The following is a 19,396-nucleotide window of genomic DNA, read 5'->3' on the forward strand; positions in this document are numbered from 1 at the left end:
GTCCCGCAGATAATAACGAAGAGATATTGGCACCAGAAGTCCCATATCTAAGTGCAATAGGCGCATTATTGTACTTGACTCAATGCACTAGACCAGACATTTCATTTTCTGTGAACTTGTTAGCTAGATATAGCTCTGCACCAACACGCCGCCACTGGAATGGTATAAAAGATATTTTTCGTTATCTTAGAGGTACGATTGATATGGGCTTATTTTATCCCTATGCATCAAGAAATGGATCAAACCCCCTTGATCCTCAGAATGATGCTCGCCTTGTTGGATATGCTGATGCAGGCTATCTATCAGACCCACACAAGGCACGTTCCCAAACTGGTTATGTCTTTACCATTGGGAATACGGCAATTTCTTGGAGGTCTACAAAACAGACCCTTGTTGCTACCTCTTCGAATCATGCTGAGATTCTAGCTCTTCACGAAGCAGTACGTGAATGTATATGGTTGAGAGCCATCACAAAGCATGTTCAAAGCACATGTGGACTGCATTCCACCACTGATGAACCAACCACTATCCATGAGGATAATGCTGCTTGCATCGAGCAAATGAAGACAGGTTTCATCAAAGGAGACAACACAAAACATATTGCACCAAAGTTTTTCTTCAATCAGCAACAACAGGAGCATCAGAAGATTGAGGTCAAGCAGATTCGATCTGAAGACAATCGTGCAGACCTCTTCACTAAGTCACTACCAAAATCTACATTCCAGAAGCATGTACAAGGTATTGGTCTACGTAAATTATCTGAATTACCTAACATGTAATTTTCAGGAGGAGTTGAATCAGGGGGAGTATCCAGAAGCATACCCACTTGACCATCGTGTACTCTTTTGTCCTTCGTCCAGGGTTATTTTGTCCCACTGGGTTTTATTACCTGGCAAGGTTTTAACGAGGCACATTTTTAGTATGGTCGCTCCATCCTGAAGATGTTTTTGATTCAACATATATGCATTTGCTCATCTTTTCCCTTCGACCACGGGTTTTTCCCACTGGGTTTACCGGGCAAGGTTTTGGTGTAGCAACTCTAAATGCATCCCTCTCGTAGACATGCTACTTACTTCTGATGCTGATAAGAAGACTCCACTTATCTCCGAAGCTGTGATATTACTACTTCACACTCATGCGCGTTGTGCTCTTTTTCTCCTTCGACCAAGGTTGTTTTTTCCCACAGGGTTTTTATTACTTGGCAAGGTTTTTGACGAGACAACTTAAAAGCGCACAGCCTAGGCAACACTATTGACATGAAATATCCAAGGGGGAGTGTTGTAAATTATTATGGATATATCATGTAAATTATTGTATATTAGAAGATGCTTTCCTCTTTCCTAGTTTTAGGGGATCCATGTTTTAAGGAGGACTTTAAGGGTCCTTGTTTTATGGAGGATTTTAGGCTATATGTTCCTTGCCTTCCACTATATATGTAATCCATTTCTCATCCATGGATGATAGAGAAAACAGAAAATACTACACTCCCTCTCTGCATCAAAACTCTCTCTCTCTCTCTCTCAAGTTCTTTGAAGCAAAACTCTCTCCATTTTCTGAAACATTTCCATTTTACAACAATATTATTGATTGATAGACAGTCCCTCTTGCTATCACGATTCTTACCCGCACATCCAATTTCTCCTCTTTTCCTCTCTACTCCTTCGCTGTCACAATCACTCTCGTATCTATCTCTGCACCCAAACAAACAGTCGGTTTCGCTATCACAGGTCTTATCACCCAAACAAACCCATAATTAAGTTGGAGTTGAAGGGTTCCTTCCACTGCACTAAAGTCGCTGCAGATTATATTGTACTGCCTAAATTGAACATGGTAGACAACAATTTAATTATTTCTTCACTAAACCATACCTAAATAAGGTGTTATATAGCAAAAGGAATCCCATTTTCCTAGCTTTCACATACCATAGGTAGACTATTGTAGGTCTTCACTTTTCAGCAAAACACCAAATATATATACAGCCTTGCAAGGATGATGATATCAGAGGAAAAAGTGGAATAAGCATGTGACTCTGCATAGCTTTCACATGCCATTTTGATTCCAAGTAATGGAGCCTGTTGCAGGAGAAGGATAGAGGCCAAAGTGGAATACGCTTTATTTTGTAATTGAAAAACAATTGGACAACTTCATGTGCTCATCAATATTTGCAAAGCTATTACTTAATTTCCCTTGGGACAAATTTGTTACATATCATTATCAAGTCTTTGTCATTTCACATGATAAGTCTGTAAAAAGATTATTGCCAGCAGTATCTAACAATGCGTAAAGTTGGTCCAAGTCAATGAAAATCAAAGAAGCTAATTAATGAGCAAGGCTTCCAAAATTTGAATTTGATTCTTTCATTTTACTCTTACTTGCAGAACAAACTAATAATCAATTCCATTAGAAATAAGAAATACAAGAGGTTACGATAAACATATGTTTAAAAGCTAATCTCTTATTTGTAATACTGAGCTGAACCTCTGAGTTTCATAGACAACACCATTCACTCAATTAAGACACTGAAACAAGAGGTGACACTACAATGGGGCTCCTGACATTGTACTTTCCATTTTCTTCCACCCAAACAAGTTCACCAAATGACACATTTCCTTTCTTTTCTCCCTTGTAATTTATAGTAAGAGTGTAGCTTCGCTTCTCATATGTCTCTGAAAAGAACAATGTCTCCGGTGACACTGTTACTATAGAACCCTTTGGAGCTGTCACTGAAGCCTTGTACTTAGCTGCACCATCTCCCACATTTGTTACTATCCTCTGAAAATTTTGGACCCTTAGTTTCCTTGTGTGATGATGATGATCATACAAAGCAATGAAGGAGGGATAGTTCAGATCAGAAGATGGGTTGGAACAAGCATAGGCACGTGATCTAGTAATGGCTAAGATTTGCTTACGGGTAAAATTTGTGGAGCACAAGAGATTGACATAATCTTGTGGGGTTGCATCATATATCAAACCGGGTTCAAGTGCTCTATTAGGATCAATCTGGCCTGCTCCCATAGCTAGAGGTGAAGCAAAGTTGAAATTGTCACCATTGTCACGAATCAGATTCTGAGTATTGTCTAAGGGGTTGGCTGTGGTGACCAAAGCAGACCTAATGGCGGCTGCACTCCATTTCGGGTGTGCACCTTTCAATAAAGCCGCTACGCCTGAAGCATGAGGACAAGCCATGGATGTGCCAGATATCAAATTGTAATCACTTGGTAACATCACATTTGATCCAATTTGGCCTGCTGCAACATTCGGAGGCCATGCAGCCAAAACTAATGACCCCGGTGCCATTATGTCCGGCTTCAAGATACCCGGATAACTTGATGAAGGACCTCTTGAAGTGTAAAATGAAGCAGCCGGTGCAGGCTTTGTGCCAACAAATGTTTGTTGGAATTTCATGCTCACAGAAGGTTTAACACTAGTTGTAACATACTTGATTAAACCCAGTGCATCTTCTGGACTTACCACTACGAGAGGAAATGTCACACTTCCCAACTCAAATATTTCAGGATATTTGCCAATAAAGACAGCCCCAAGCACATGTGATCCAATGAACTTAGATATCTGACCCCGAATAGCATGACTCTCGTCACATATGATGATGACTCCCTCTGGAGCATTTGATAATACCTTTGTCGAGTTGCAAGCTGAGAAGGTCTTGTTGTAAACCAGTGGAACCTTTTCTACTATGGCATTTGCTGGTAACAAGGTAAACCCAGTAATGGTTGCACCATTATCAAGAGTTAATGTTCCGCCAAAGGAGCGGTCTATTGTGCCAGCTGCAACAGTCAAGACCCAAGGGATACCATTGTGCAACCATCCAAGGCCACCTCGGCCGAAGTTTCCGGCTGAAGTTGAAACCACCACCTTCTTCTCCATGGCTGCAAAAGATGCTATTGCTATAGGATCTTCATAGAGTGGCGTTTCATCAAACCCCATAGAAATGGAAATTACATCCACACCATCAGTAATGGCTTGGTCTATACCAGCTAGAACATCAGACGCGTAACTCCCCTTACCTACATCCCAAAGGACTTTGTACATTGCAACCCTTGAGCGTGGTGCGACACCTCTGGCTGTTCCTTTAGCGTAACCAAAATAAGATGCCCCATTCACAAAGTTCCCTGCAGCAGTGGAAGATGTATGTGTCCCATGGCCTTCAGTGTCTCTAGCAGAGTTCATGCTAAGTGTGACGCCGGGGTTTGCAGCGAGCACTCCCTTGTTAAAGTATCTAGCTCCAATCAACTTTTTGTTACACAAAGAGGCATTGAACTCTTGTCCAAGCTCACATGTTCCCTTCCACCTAGTTGGAATGTCTTTGGTTAGACCATCATCTTTGAAGCTCTCGCTCTCTGGCCAGACACCGGTATCAATGAGACCAATGATGATGTCTTCTCCATAATTCGAGGCTGGCAAGAGGCCAGTAGAAGGGCTGAGGGAGAGGAATTCACTGGTATGGGTGGTGTCAAGTGTAACAATTTTGTCATTATAAGCCGAAACAAAACCCGGGGACTTTCTGAGGGTCTCGAGTTCATCTACAGACAAAACTGCAGAAAAACCATGGAATGCATTGTCATAGGTGTATAAAAGGGATGGTGAGAAGCTGTGGCTATCTGATGAGGTTTGAATTTCAGTTTTGAAGGAATCAACAACGGAGGTATACCAATGTTGATGGCTAGTGAAGAACTTGGGCATGAGACACTTGTCCATGTGGACAATATAAGTGGATCTCTCTGCCAAAGAAGTGTTAACATTGAGAGCCAACAGAAAAAGCTGAAGAGCATAGAAAATGCAAGGAAAAGGAACACCAGAATTGATCCCCATGTTTCTTTTGCAACTATAGCTTTGCTTGGGCATGCATATGCATTATGAGCTTCTTGATATATAAGGCTATGAATATGATTGCTGAGACTATGAAAAAAAGAAATGAAAATGAAAATGAAAATTAGCTAGGTCCCATATGGGAATCATAACTTTATTTAGCTACAATAATTGGACTAGTTGAAGACAGAGCAAGGTTTATATTTAAGCTGCTACAAGCTTATCTACACCAGCAATGATACTAACACTACTATCAAAGAGTTCAATGATAAAGTATTCCAGCAGTAATACAACTCGTATATAGAAAGTTAGAAACCACACTTAAAACGTTAAATTAGAAAAGGAAATCATTTTGTCTAGACTACGTACTCACTAATTCTTACCAGCCAACTGATATAAAGAGAAAATGTAGCACATAGCATGACTTAGTTTGGAAGGGGGTAATTTTCAACCCATGCATGCATATGATTGAATGGTGTAGACATAGACGGGAAGACTTTCAGCAATACCATCCGAAGCTTCAAGGAAAAAGAAAATTAATGGACTAATGGGGCCTCTGGTGTCAGTGGTGTGAGAGGAATAACTTAGTCTGGAATGGTGGTAATTTTCAACCCATGCATGCATATGATTGAATGGTGTAGACATAAACGGGAAGACTTTCAGCAATACCATCCGAAGCTTCGAGGAAAAAGAAAAGGCTTTTGACTAAGTGGGAATGTCCTCCAAGAGGAAGACAGAAAATTAATGTTGACGGGGCTTTCTAGCTAGATTACATGCATTAGTTACTTCAATACTACATGACTTGCTTCAATTTCCTTTCTCAAGAAGAAATGAAGTCTAGGAATTGTTTGACTGTTGGTAAAATTTGTGGAACACAAGAGAAAGGCATAATCTTGCGGAGTTGCATCATATTTACTTATTTAGCCTGATCCAGGTGCTAGATTAGTATCAATCTCACCAAAATTGATGGAACACCATCTTATATTTTTTTTTATAATTTTTTTTTCTTATGACTTTGAAAAATTATGAAAAAAATTTACATTGTGATTTTTGAGTTCCGTTAGTTTGAGTGTTTAAAAATTATTATTTGAGGGTGGAAAATTTTTTGATGAGAAAACAAAAAATGGGATTTTGGCCATATATTTTGAATAGAGATCATGGTCTTAGAAATTTTTTTTATTTTTTTCTTCAAGTTATGGCCTTCTGGGCTTCTGGGGTTCACTTTTCACAGGCATTAATTATTGTTAGTCTATAATTTTTTATTTTTTTTTTTCACTTTGGACATGTATATATGGACTAACCAGATAAAGCAATCTTAACATCCTACCCAAACCGATTAATATAGATGGAAAGGCCCAAACGATTCTAATCTCTTTAAGGAAGAAGCCCAAACCAATTATTGGTCTGTACAATCAGTGCTAGCTTCTAACTCGACAATGATGAGGTACATCGATCACTTTTTTATTATGAAATTTAGGCCTTTTTAATTTGGGTTTACATAACATATTCTCTCTGCACATATAGTGAATCTGTTTTTGACATCCTATGTTAATTGTACATAGGGTGTATTAACCTAGCTAACTGAAAAATCAAAGAAAGTCGAAGAAAGAAGAGGGAGAACGGAGAGAAGAGAGAAAACGATTATCTGCAAAGGACTACATTTTGATTGATTGTATTAAATGGAAAATACAGTAGTACATCCTCGATAATAAGTCTACAAAAATGAATTCTTATTCGAATAATTTGCTAGTTACTTGCTTCGAATAATTTGCTAGTTACTTGCAAAAGAAGTTAATTCATTCCATCAAAAATAAGAGATGTAGAGAGAGTACCTCTGGTGACAGATGCAACTTTTTGTCACCAATGTTAGCTATCGTGGATCACAACAGTTAATAGAACCGTTCGCAATCTATCGCTGGCCTATGGTCATGTTCTAATAGTCAAAGATCAAAGGGTCAGTCACCATTAGCTCAAACGTGGGGAATCAATGGTATCTGTTGCCTAGTTTTGTGGTAGTGGTGATACGTACAGGTAGTATTTCACAGTTCAATCTTCTTGAAGTACGTATGCAAGTCTCCTTAATGTTATAAGCTTTAGAAGTAGAATGTGCACTTTATGCTAAATTTGTTATCTGTCAAATGATTTAAGAATATTTCACTAATGATCTCTATTAGTAAGAGTCATGTCTTCAAACTGGTTCTGTTTATGATGGTTTTGGGCCTTTTGGCAGCCGGATTAATTTGTACCAACCAAATGAAAAAACTGGATTTACCTTGATTCTATAGACAAGGTACTTGACAGTTTAAACTTTTGAAAAACATAACTTTCGACCATTTTTCTTGTTCATGTGAAATTCAGTATTGTTCAGGTAACTTAACTTGTTCAACATCTTACAGGATATCAGCAAATGAAACGTTATAATATCGTTGGCTGGGCTAACTTTGAAGACAAGAGAAAAATGGGGTCTGAGGTATTCGCTCTTCACCATCCGATCGATCTTCATTTTCTCATATACAAGTATAATCAAAGGCATACGAAGATGTAAATGTGAAAATGTATTTATTGATTCTTGGATTGTTTTGGAGATGAGTATTGTACTGTGTTAGATACGGTTACTCAAGGAATTCAACCTTTTGAATTTGTTTACTGCCGGAAGGTGAGAAATATATATGCTGCAGAATTGGTATGTCTTGAAACATCTGCAAAAACTGTGCATAATGTCAATGATCTCCATAAAATGCTAATTCGCATAAATTAAACTCTATTTTCTAGCTCCACATGTCAGTTTAGATTTCTCTTATTTGAAATACTTTAATCCATTGCCAAAGACCTTAATTACCTTAAGCTCAAAAAAGAGGTGACACAACAATGGGGCTCCTGACTTTGTATTTTCCTTTTTCTTCGACCCAAACAATTCAGTTCGCCAAAAGAAACCTTTCTGTTCTTTTTGTCTCCCTTATACTTTACAGTAACAGTGAACCTTTGCTTTCCATATATATTTGCAAATTCCAATATCTCTGGTGATAGAGCCCTTTGGAGCTGTTACCAAAGCCTTGTATTTAGTTGCACCATCTTCCACATTTGTTACTGTCCTCTGAAACTTTTGAACCCTTAATTTCTTTTGGATGATGTGTACCATACAAAGCGATGAATGATGGGTAGTTCAGATCACAAGATGGCTTGGAACAATCATAGTCATGTGATCTAGTGATGGCTAAGATTTGCTTACTGGTAAAGTTCGTGGAGCACAAGAGGTTGACATAGTCTTGTATGGTTGCATCATATATTAAACCGGGTTCAAGTGCTCTGTTAGGATCAATCTGGCCTGCTCTCATAGCTAGAGGTGAAGCAAAGTTGAAATTGTCACCATTTTGTCACGAATCGGATTCTGAGTATTGTCTAATGGGTTGGCTGTGGTGACCAAAGCAGACCTAATGGCAGCTGCACTCCATTCCAGGTGTGCACCTTTCAGTAGAGTAGCTACGCCTGAAGCATGAGGGCAAGCCATGGATGTTCCAGATATCAAATTATAGTCACTTGGTGCCATGCATAAAACCGACCCATTTAATTATGGTCGGTTTTATGCATGGCTAGCTTTTGTTGTGCGTATGTATTTGCGAGTTTATTAATGGATTTTATATATGGATCTATCTGATACATGATATATCTTAGTTTTATTTTGAACAATATATTATTAGGGAATTGATGGAAAAGTTGGAATGTAATTTACTGTGACCACTTACCCGATTTTAGGCTAAAAACTGCCCACTTACTCTATTAAGAGTTTTTTAACCCTATTTACCCAATCTAACAACTATTGACAATTTTAACCTTATTTTAATTATTAAATTACAATCATCTCTCTCTCTCTCTCTCTCTCACACACACACACACACATCTGCTTCCTCACCCAGACCACCGCCGTCAAGCCCTAGGCCTTGTAGCTTCCATCACCGCCGGCTACCAATGGGAATTTCTCGGCCATCACCGCCGCACTCCATCGTCGAGCCTATGCCTCCATCGTCGCCGTCGTCATGCTCGTCTGCTGCAACAAGCTCGGCGATTTCTCGATCTCGTAATTGGATTCGACGACTCGTTGGGGTCGTAGACAGAGAGGAAGGAGAGTCCGGAGATGGCGCCGAGGAGGTAGGATTCGGATTGGGCCTGGACGGCGAGGCCGGAGTTATTGGTGGTGTCGGCGTCGAACCAGAGGACGGGGACTTGTGGCGGAGGTCGAGGAGGAGGGCGATGCGGCCCTGGCAATCGCCGGCGACGAGGAGGAGGTGGCAGTTGGAAGGATTGGTTGAGAAAAAGTCCCGGCCCGGGGGGGGGGGGGGGGCTGTTGAAGCTTGCTCCGATTTGGTGCCCAGAGCAAATTTCTGGGTGGCCTTTTTTTTTTTTTTTTGAGAATGAGATAGTCTTCTTCTGTTTCTATCTCTCTGAAGTGTTCCAGGATGGAGGTGTCGGTCTGTTTTCACCGCCTCCGTGTCTGTTTTCACCGCCTCCGTGAAAACCCGAAACAAAAAAAATAAAAAAATTACTGGGGGGATCAATAATATGATTACTGGGTATTATTGGGGGGGTAATAAAATCAGACGCCGGAATCCGGTCATCGGTCCCGATAGCCGGATTTGGGATTCCGGTCGCCGGAGTCCGCTGCCGGCCACTGGTCACCGGAGTCCGGCAAGGTCTCCAATCACTTCTCTCTTTAAGTGACAAAGAGGGAGAGGGCAAAATTGTCCCAAAAATAAATAAAAAAGAATAAAAAAATCCTTAATTGGGTAATAGGGAAATAATCTCTTAGAGTGTTTGGGTAAGTGGGCAATTTTTAAGCTAAAATTGGGTAAATGATCATTTCCCCTAATTTGTACTAGCCAAATGAAAAAAATGGATTTACCTTGATTCTATAGACAAGGTACTTGACAGTTTAAACTTTTGAAGAAAAAATAACTTTCGACCATTTTTCTTGTTCATGTGAAATTCAGTATTGTTCAGGTAACTGAACATATTCAACATCTTACTGGATATCAGCAAATGAAACGTTATAATATCGTTGGCTGGGCTGACTTTGAAGACAAGAGAAAAATGGGTTCTGTTGGATCATAATTCATATACATATTTGTCCCCTAAAACATGGAAATTACTTGTTCTAAAGTCCAAATTTAATGTTGACTAATCCAATTTCATTATTTCCCTAATCTTGTACTTTTGCTTAACCTTTGTGTTTATTTATATATATTTATTATGTTTTCCTTATCATGCTAGAAAATGATGGAGAAAAATGGAAAATGCACTAAAAATGTCAACTTTACACATTTTCCTACTCCGGCTAGGAGAAACCAAGCCAAGCAAGGAAGAAGGAGCGACCACCTGACCAAATGAACTTCAAATGAGCTGAAACCTTCCAGATCCATTCTAGACATCCTAAGAAACATTTCTTATGAAGAGTGCAAGAGCCAAATAGAAGTGGAAGACCTTCAAAAAGTCAGCCCAATTTTATGCAGAAGCAAAACTGGAAAACTGGACCTGTAAGGCAGCAGCGATTTCGGCCCAATGGCATGGAAATAAATTCTGAAAATTTGACACAATGATCTACACTCATGGTGGATCATTTCATATGAAGAAGTCACGGGCAAAATCTGAAGTCTTGGTGGAGAATTAATTGAAGGAAAAATGAGTAGAAAGTGACTCAAACCTAACAAATTCCATTAGTGTTTAAATATTCAAACCTAACAAATTCCATCAATGTTTAAATGCTCAAACCTAACCCATCATCATTTATTTAAAGCCAAATAGTTTTGCTTGGTAGCCTATAAATAGAGGCTACAACAAAGAAGAAAATCACCAATTCCACCCCATTACATCTTCTTTCTCTCTTCATCTCCTTCATAAAATTAACCTCACTTACCACCACCACAACCTGCATCATCTTTTTCATCTATCCATTCCATTTCATAGACGAAAAGCTTCACTACTCCACCATTTCACCACTAGATCATCTCTACATCTCATATTCCATCATCAACCTTTGAAGAAGAAGGAGAGGAGTCTAGCATCACTTGAGGAATCATCATCACCATCACCATTTTTACCATGTCAATGCCTTCATGAGTTCATCTACACCATCCTCAACTTGATTATCACTAGTCCCTTCTATATCCCTACTTTTTAGTTTGATGTTCATAAACATGTTGAAGCTTATGTATTTGATTATGAGTGAGTAGTTAGTTTGTTGGGGCTAGTGTTGAAAGCCCTAGCCAAACTTGTAATGAATTGATGTTTGAGTCTTATTTGAAGCATTTTCCATAATCATCTTCACATGCTAATTCAAGAAGTGAATGCTTGTATTTGAATCTAGCTAATTTGAATACTTTGCATTTGTCATTACATGAACAATGTTTAGAGAATAGCTAGCTTTAGACATTGAAAGCATGATAGCACACTAGGGGCATGTTTACTTACTTGGAATGGAATGGAATGTAATGGAATGATTACGGAGTAAAAACACCCCTGTGTTTACTAACACATAAAGGAATCAGAATGATTCCAGGTAAAAGAATTCATGTGTTTACTAACACATGAAGGAATCGGAATTGGTGTAGGTCCCACCTATTTATCAGGAATCGATTCCTGAATACTCAGGAATTCGATTACGAAGGGGGGAGATGGGTTTAGGAATCATTCCTCCAGAATCAATACCGATTCCTTTCTTCTCCCATTCCACTTGTCTCCGATTCATGATTATTTTCCATTCCAAGTAAGTAAACGTGCCATAGGTGTGTATGTGAGGGTAGTGAGTTAAAATCACCTAGATCTAGGATTGGTTTGCTTGCTTGATTATCTAAACTCAAATCTTTATGCATCTAGGAGCAAGGAATTGATACTTATCCGGTAATATAACTTGTTCTTGGGTAGTTAGTTTCGCACTTATCCGGTGGAAATTGATAAAATAAAAGGAGTTTAGGCCTTAGTAGTCTTATCCGGATGCTAAGAGGGTAATTGGATATTTGGGATTGCATTACTTATAGTTTGAACATCAATGCATGCAAGGGAGGCTATGGTGAACAACCTAAAGCTCTAACTTCCATCCATTTTATCACATCTAATTTAACATAGCCTAATTTACATTTCAAGTTTCATTTTGTGTTAATTTGATTCGAAACCATTTTCAAAGCAAAAAAAATCAAACCACTACACCATCTTGCATATATTCACCATGAACTTTGGTTCACTTGTGAGCTCTTGTTTATGACTTGTACATTTGCATATTCATCTAGCATCCTCTAGGTTTTCCTTAGCTAGAGTGGATTTTCCAATCCCTTGGGTACGATATCCCCTACTCATAATCCCTACACTATAACTTGGCCCTTATACTTGAGGGTGGCTATTTGGCTAACAGGTTCTAAGGTATTCGCTCTTCACCATCCGATCGATGTTCATTTTCTCATATACAAGTATAGTCAAAGGCATACGAAGATTTTTCTCAAAAAAAAAAAAAAATTTAAAAAAAGGCATACAAAGATGTAAATGTGAAAATGTATTTATTGATTCTTGGATTGTTTTGGAGATGAGTATTGTGTTAGATACGGTTACTCAAGGAATTCAACCTTTTGAATTTGTTTACTGCAGGAAGGTGAGAAATATGCTCCAGAATTGGTATGTCTTGAAACACCTGCAAAAACTGTGCATTATGGCAATGAGCTCCATAAAATGCTAATTTGCATAAATTAATCTCTATTTTCTAGCTCCACATGTCAGTTTAGATTTCTCTTATTTGAAATATTTTAATCCATTTCCAAGCCTTACAAGACCTTAATTACCTTGAGCTGATCAAACAAGAGGTGACACTACAATGGGGCTCCTGACTTTGTATTTTCCATTTTCTTCGACCCAAACAAGTTCACCAAAAGAAACCTTTCTATTCTTTTTGTCCCCCTCATACTTTATGGTAACAGTGTAGCTTTGCTTTTCATATATATTTGCAAATTTCAGTATCTCAGGCGACACTGTTACCATAGAACCCTTTGGAGCTGTTACCACAGCCTTGTACTTGGCTGCACCATCTCCCACATTTGTTACTGTCCTCTGAAACTTTTGAACCCTTAACTTCTTTGGGTGATGTCGACCATACAAAGCAATGAACGATGGGTAGTTCAGATCACAAGATGGCTTGGAACAATCGTAGTCATGTGATCTAGTGATGGCTGAGATTTGCTTGCGGGTAAAGTTTGTGGAGCACAAGAGATTGATATAGTCTTGAGTGGTTGCATCATATATCAAACCGGGTTCAAGTGCTCTGTTAGGATCAATCTGGCCTGCTCCCATTGCTAGAGGTGAAGCAAAGTTGAAATTGTCACCATTGTCACGAATTGGATTCTGAGTATTGTCTAATGGGTTGGCTGTGGTGACCAAAGCAGACCTAATGGCAGCTGCACTCCATTCTGGGTGTGCACCTTTCAGTAGAGCAGCTACGCCTGAAGCATGAGGGCAAGACATGGATGTTCCAGATATCAAATTATAGTCACTTGGTAACATCACATTTCCACCAATTTGGGCAGCTGCTACATTCGGAGGCCAAGCAGCCAAAACTAATGACCCTGGTGCCATTATGTCCGGCTTCAAGATACCCGGATAACTTGATGAAGGACCTCTTGAAGAGTAAAATGCAGCAGCCGGTGCAGGCTTTGTCCCAACAAATGTTTGTTGGAATGTTATGCTAACGATAGGGTCAGCACTTTTTGCATATTTGAAAAGAGCTGGTCCATCATCTGGACTTAGCACCACAATAGGAGTTCCAACATATCCTAACTCATGAATACCAGGATCGTTCGAAATAAAGACAGCTCCAAGCACCTCTGCAGCAATGATATGAGATATTTGACCACGGATATCCGAAATGTCATCACATATGAGGATTGCACTGGGGCCAGTATATAATAGTTCTGTGTCGTTGCAAGCTGATAATGTCTTGTTGTAAACCAGTGGAAGCTTATTTATCAGAGCATTTGCTGGGAACAAGGTAAATCCAGGAACGGTTAAACCATTACCAAGACTTAATGTTCCACCAAATGAGCGGTCAATCGTGCCAGCTGCAACAGTCAGGGCCCAAGGGATGCCATTGTGCAATTTCCCAAGGCCCCCTGTGCCTTCATTTCCGGCTGAAGATGAAACTACTACATTCTTCTCCATAGCGGCAAAGGATGCTATTGCTACAGGATCCTCGTACAATGGCGTGTCATCAAAGCCCAGTGAGATTGAAATAACATCCACACCATCAGCAATAGCTTGGTCCATGCCTGCTAGAACATCAGAGGCGTATCTACCTTCATCCCAAAGGACCTTGTACATGGCAACCCTGGAACGTGGTGCTACACCTCTAGCTGTTCCTTTAGCATAACCGAAATAAGATGCCCCATTCACGAAGTTCCCTGCAGCGGTCGAGGATGTGTGAGTCCCATGGCCTTCAGAGTCTCTAGCAGAGTTCATGCTAAGTGTGACACCGGGGTTTGCAGCCCTCACACCCTTGTTAAAGTATCTTGCTCCTATTAATTTGTTGTTACACAAAGAGGCATTGAACTCTTGTCCAACCTCACATCTTCCCTTCCACTTAGCTGGAATGTTCTTGGTCAGACCATCATCTCTGAAGCTATCGCTCTCTGGCCAGATCCCACTATCAATGACACCAACAATGATGTCTTCACCATAATTCGAAGCAGGTAACAAACCAGTGGAAGGGTTGAGGGAGAGGAATGTAGTGGTATGGGTGGTGTCAACTGTGACAGTTTTGTCCTTGTAAGAGGAAACAAAAGCTGGAGACTTTTCTAAATTCTCCAATTCATCTGCGGACAGAACTGCAGAGAAACCATGAAAGGCATTATCGTAGGTGTATAAAAGGGATGGCGCGGACCTGTTGCGATCCAAAGAGGTGTGAAGATCAGTTTTGAAGGAATCAACAATGGAGGAGTACCAATGGTGATGGCTAGTGAAGGACTTGGGCATGAGAGACTTGTCCATGTGGACAATATGAGTAGACCTCTCTGCCAAAGCCATGTTGACATGGAGAGTTAACAGAAAACATGAAAGAACAGAGAAAATGCAAGGAAGAGGAATCCCACTGTTATTCCTCATTGCTTCTTTAGCAACTAGAGCTTTACTTGGGTTTCATGATAGGCTTCTATATTCTGTTTTATAAACGTCTGAATGTTAGTGTGAGTGACCTTATTAGGGAAATAACGATGAAAAACAGTACATTGAAAATTTCCAACATACAAGAAGCCAAGAACAGAGGCCGGCGTCTGTGTAAACATTGGTATCATCAACTTATGGCTAAAACAAGAAAGTAGCTAGGTCCCATCAGGGAATAATTAGCAAATAGATCATTGTTAACTGATGAAGGGCAATGCTTACCATACACAAGACCAAGTACTTGATTAAAAATGCTACTTGCAAAAACGACGTGCTGTCAAATGAGTGTCAAAACAAGAGGCATCAGTTCTTTATGCAACTGTTTGTATTACTTTAATCGTCATTCTATTACGTGCATTGATCCTACAGAATGAACCACTCAAACAAATTCAGTCTCTCTCTTTTGCTGGTAAAAAGGAATTTGGTACAAGGATTATGGATATTCCAGCAATTCATAAAGTAAGTTTGATGGCATTAGGCACTGAAGTATTAAAGAGTCAACAACAAAAAACAAACACCAACCACCTTGGCCGGTTTTTCCATTCAGCCATGGCCATTGGCCAAGTTTTGTAGTACTTCAAACATAATCAAAGTCGGTTTTTCCATTCAGCCATGGCCATTGGCCAAGTTTTGTAGTACTTCAAACATAATCAAAGTGGTATCAAAGAGTCAAAAACAAAAAACAAACACTAACCACCTTGGACGGTTTTTCCATTCAGCCATGGCCATTGGCCAAGTTTTGTAGTACTTCAAACATAATCGAAGTGGTATCAAAGAGTCAACAACAAAAAACAAACACCAACCACCTTGGCCGGTTTTTCCATTCAGCCATGGCCATTGGCCAAGTTTTGTAGTACTTCAAACATAATCAAAGTGGTAATCCCCATTGATGAACTGATTTGAAAGTTATATATATATATATATATATATATATATATATATATATATATATATATATATATATATCCTAATCTATGCTTTGCAAAAGCTCAAGCTTAAGAAGAATGGATTAATAAGCTGGAAAAATTAACTAATAGATATATGTTTCCACTATTGGCCTGAGGCTTGTGAATCTACCGGCTTGAGCCTTGAGAAACTACCAGCTTGAGCCTTCAATTCCATTTGTTTCCACTATTGGCTCAAGGCTTGAGAATCTACCAGTTTGAGCCTTCAATTCCATTTGTACTTGATCAAGAGAACTGGCAATAAATTCATCTCCAGGAAACTCCTTGCTCAATGCAGAATAGTCCTTTAAAGAATCCTCCCATCTTCTAAGCTGGTCCAGTAAAAATTGGCTTGTTAGTTATTTTGACCAAGAAATAAGAAACCTAAAGAAAATGGGAAATGTGTACTTTATGAGGACCATACTCTAGCATAAGAGTGAGCACGCCATAGAAGAGCTTTGTGGAAATTAGGCCGTTCTCTTAGAGCTGCATTGCAATCTTCAATGGCCATTTCCCACTGTCCAAGCTTAGACCTGCAAGCGGCTCGATCACAAAGTAAGACATTGTTTGTAGGAACATACTGCAGACCATGGCCAAACATTGTGCATGCCTCCAAGTATTTTTGATCCTTGTAGAAAGAATTTCCACATTTCCTACCATCTGCGGCACCCCTAGCTTTCTTCAGCCACTTTAAAGACTTCCGGGTTGAATCCATGTCCACAGCTCTTTCTGCAGACTTAACTCCTTTCTCAAACCTGAAACACAATCAAAAATTTAGAGCCATTGTAATTTCTAGGGATGAAAAGCATAACCAAGTAAAATATCCTACGTACATAAAGCAATCAGACAACATATGATATATCCGTTTTTGGTGCTTTTGAGTGATTAAGAATTCATGTATTAGCATTACATATTAAAAATAGCTCGCATAGCATTTTCTGAATTTCTAGCTTTTCTTAATATATTTAGGGCTAATTACATTTTACTACCCTCTATCTTAAGATTGCTTTCATTTCACAACTTTCTAGTTTTTCAACACATTGCAAACATACTACTGTTTCAAAATTGAACAATTTTGTACTTCAGTCACTTTGGCTATTAATTCAGGAAGCTTGGGTTTCAAAGTGTAATGTAATATTGGTAGTTCACTTTCAGGCAATCAAGGTGACTGAGGTGTGATAAGAATGCAATATGTTTAAATGAAAAGGAAAAAAGGTAAACTGAAAATGACCCAGAAGGCCAGAACAGGGGTGGGATATAGTGTACTTTGGCCATATATTATGTGACAATCCACAATTTAGAATCTTATATTTGGACAATGAACCTTAATCTAATTAAGTAAAGCGCGATTGCATACCTTCCAAGATACAAATTGAGTTTAGTTTCAATTATCAGCAAGCATGCTGTCCCCTTGCAAGGTTTTGTGACTCTACTTTCTTCTGAATGACTTTCAGCATTTACTAATTCAAAAGCTTCATCTACCCTTCCAAGCTTAAATAGAGCCTCAGCTTTTAAAGCAACCAACTGCCTCAAGAAAGCATAGAATATAATCATATAATTAAATGTAAACAAAGTTACATGCTTCAAGCCATAAAACTTAGTCAAGTAATTTCAAATCACCTGGTTTGATGCATCTACTCCAGCTTCAATACATAAAGTGCTTTCTCTCAAAACCCCATCCCAATCTTTAACCTTCCTGGCCTTGTTAGTATTTACGTAGTGAGCTTCAATACGTAATAGACGCTGTCTAATTTCTGAGCCAATATTCTTCCCAGATAACTCGAAATGCCAACTTGCATCATCAACTTGACCAAACCTGCATAAAAGGTCAAATCTCATAACAAATTTATGATAAGAAGAAAGGAAACTAATTTCAATAATACAATCACAAAGAATACCTAGTATAAAGAGTTCCAAGCCTATAATGGGCACGAGAACACGATGGTTCACATTTGATTGCCTTTAGGCACTCTTCCACAGCTTCAGTTAATCTACCAAGGCTGATCAATGCTGCAGCCTTATTGGAATGGAAAGCAGCATTTTGAGGGCACAAGGCAATGGCCTTATCATATAAGGGTATTGCCTCCTTAAAGTACCCATTTCTATATTTCATGTTGCCCAAATTGTTGATCTCTTCCACACTTTCAGGGTTTTGGGGTTTTGTTACGCTATTTAACCCCTTTATGATATTTCCATGGCCGTAATACTGACATCTGGTAGGACTTAAACACTGCTTCGCAGCTTGATTTGCATCAGATACCCTTCTCGGGACTAAATTATTTTGAGGGGTTTCATAACAGTTACCTTGTGAAAAACTTCTTTGGTGATGAAACTTCTTCTCGGTGACCAAATCTCTGTCAGCTTGACTTGCCCGCTTTACAGCTTGACTTGCATCAGATGACCTCCCCGAGGTCAAAATATTTCGAGGGGGTTTATGTATGTTACCTACTGAAGAACTTCTTCGATGACAAAACTCCTTCTCAGTGACCAAATTTCTGTCACTTGGGGATTTAGAACACAACATATTAGTATTTGAATGAGAAGGAGAAGACTCAAAACTATCAGAAACATATTTCTGAGGATTGGGGCTCAAATGCTCATGACCTACAATGTTCTTTTTCTTTCCAAAAGGGACATAAAGGCCACAGGTGCCTATACCCATTATCTAGTTACGAATACTGGATCACAAGAACTCCCTGGTCTGATTTCGAAACCAATCAAATTAAAGAAAAAGTAGGATTATATTTGAGGTATATATCTTGAGATGTATATATGCATATATATAGCAAGGCACTGGAGATGGACGAAGGGTCGAAGAAATTACAGAACAAGGTGACTCACCTCCAAGGAAATAGCCATAGACTGAAAACTTTTTGAACATGAGCGAGTGAAAATTGGAAATTTGATATCTGAATGATGCAGCAATTAGAACCTGATCCATTCGATAATCCTATCTATAGATTCCTTACCAAGAAAACCCAAACACTGCTATAATTAAGAAATTAATCCATAATTAATTCATTCGCCATCAAATCTTTCCCAGATTATTTTTCTCCTTTTGCGTTCACGCGGCGGAATGAATCTTGATTTGCTCTTAAAACATTTATTTTAATTACAACATATACATAGAAAGTACTGCCACTAAAACAATCAAAACCCTAAATTCATGTATATATAATTTATATTACCCACTTTTCTTGATATACTACACAGGGGAAATTAAAAAAGAAAAACGTTATAGAGGGAGATCAAGAAACAGATATTCCCCTTTACTGATTCTGAACCAAACTAAATATGCATTTCCAAAGAACAATCAAACATGCATGAACTACAGATAGATTAGATGGAGCTGGTTTTTGTTCCATCAAACAAGGATAAAGAAGAGAAGGATTACAATCTGAACAAATTATAACAGCTTGCAGAAACTAATTAATTAGTTA

General features: G+C 39.0%; 4 protein-coding genes across 5 annotated transcripts; all 4 read right to left on the bottom strand.

Annotated features, from left to right (window-relative positions):
• Positions 1-2,372: 2,372 nt before the first annotated feature.
• LOC133720858 (subtilisin-like protease SBT3) lies at positions 2,373-4,966 on the bottom strand. The gene has a single exon (XM_062147334.1). It carries the CDS (start codon positions 4,861-4,863, stop codon positions 2,512-2,514), a length of 2,352 nt encoding a protein of 783 aa, XP_062003318.1. The 5' UTR covers positions 4,864-4,966; the 3' UTR covers positions 2,373-2,511.
• Positions 4,967-12,076: 7,110 nt separating this feature from the next.
• Positions 12,077-14,999, bottom strand: LOC133720913 (subtilisin-like protease SBT3). Of its 2 annotated transcripts, none has more exons than XM_062147397.1 (2): positions 12,648-14,999; positions 12,077-12,508 (listed from the first exon to the last, which is right to left on the bottom strand). In XM_062147397.1, exon 1 carries the CDS (start codon positions 14,953-14,955, stop codon positions 12,658-12,660), a length of 2,298 nt encoding a protein of 765 aa, XP_062003381.1. In that variant the 5' UTR covers positions 14,956-14,999; the 3' UTR covers positions 12,077-12,508; positions 12,648-12,657. The 2 variants fall into 2 exon arrangements, with proteins under 2 accessions (XP_062003381.1, XP_062003380.1); XM_062147396.1 differs by having other exon boundaries at positions 12,078-12,499.
• Positions 15,000-16,094: 1,095 nt separating this feature from the next.
• On the bottom strand, positions 16,095-16,613 carry LOC133720915 (inactive TPR repeat-containing thioredoxin TTL3-like). The gene is made up of 2 exons (XM_062147403.1): positions 16,381-16,613; positions 16,095-16,288 (listed from the first exon to the last, which is right to left on the bottom strand). The coding sequence occupies exons 1-2, from the start codon at positions 16,555-16,557 to the stop codon at positions 16,109-16,111; spliced, it is 357 nt and encodes a 118-aa protein (XP_062003387.1). The 5' UTR covers positions 16,558-16,613; the 3' UTR covers positions 16,095-16,108.
• Positions 16,614-16,646: 33 nt separating this feature from the next.
• On the bottom strand, positions 16,647-18,618 carry LOC133720842 (TPR repeat-containing thioredoxin TTL4-like). Its single transcript, XM_062147320.1, has 4 exons — positions 17,855-18,618; positions 17,577-17,772; positions 17,390-17,480; positions 16,647-16,711 (listed from the first exon to the last, which is right to left on the bottom strand). Exons 1-4 carry the CDS (start codon positions 18,616-18,618, stop codon positions 16,647-16,649), a joined length of 1,116 nt encoding a protein of 371 aa, XP_062003304.1.
• Between the last annotated feature and the right edge of the window lie 778 nt (positions 18,619-19,396).

Source organism: Rosa rugosa, chromosome 7 (genome assembly GCF_958449725.1).
Source record: "Rosa rugosa chromosome 7, drRosRugo1.1, whole genome shotgun sequence".
In the NCBI taxonomy this organism is placed as follows: Eukaryota; Viridiplantae; Streptophyta; class Magnoliopsida; order Rosales; family Rosaceae; genus Rosa; species Rosa rugosa.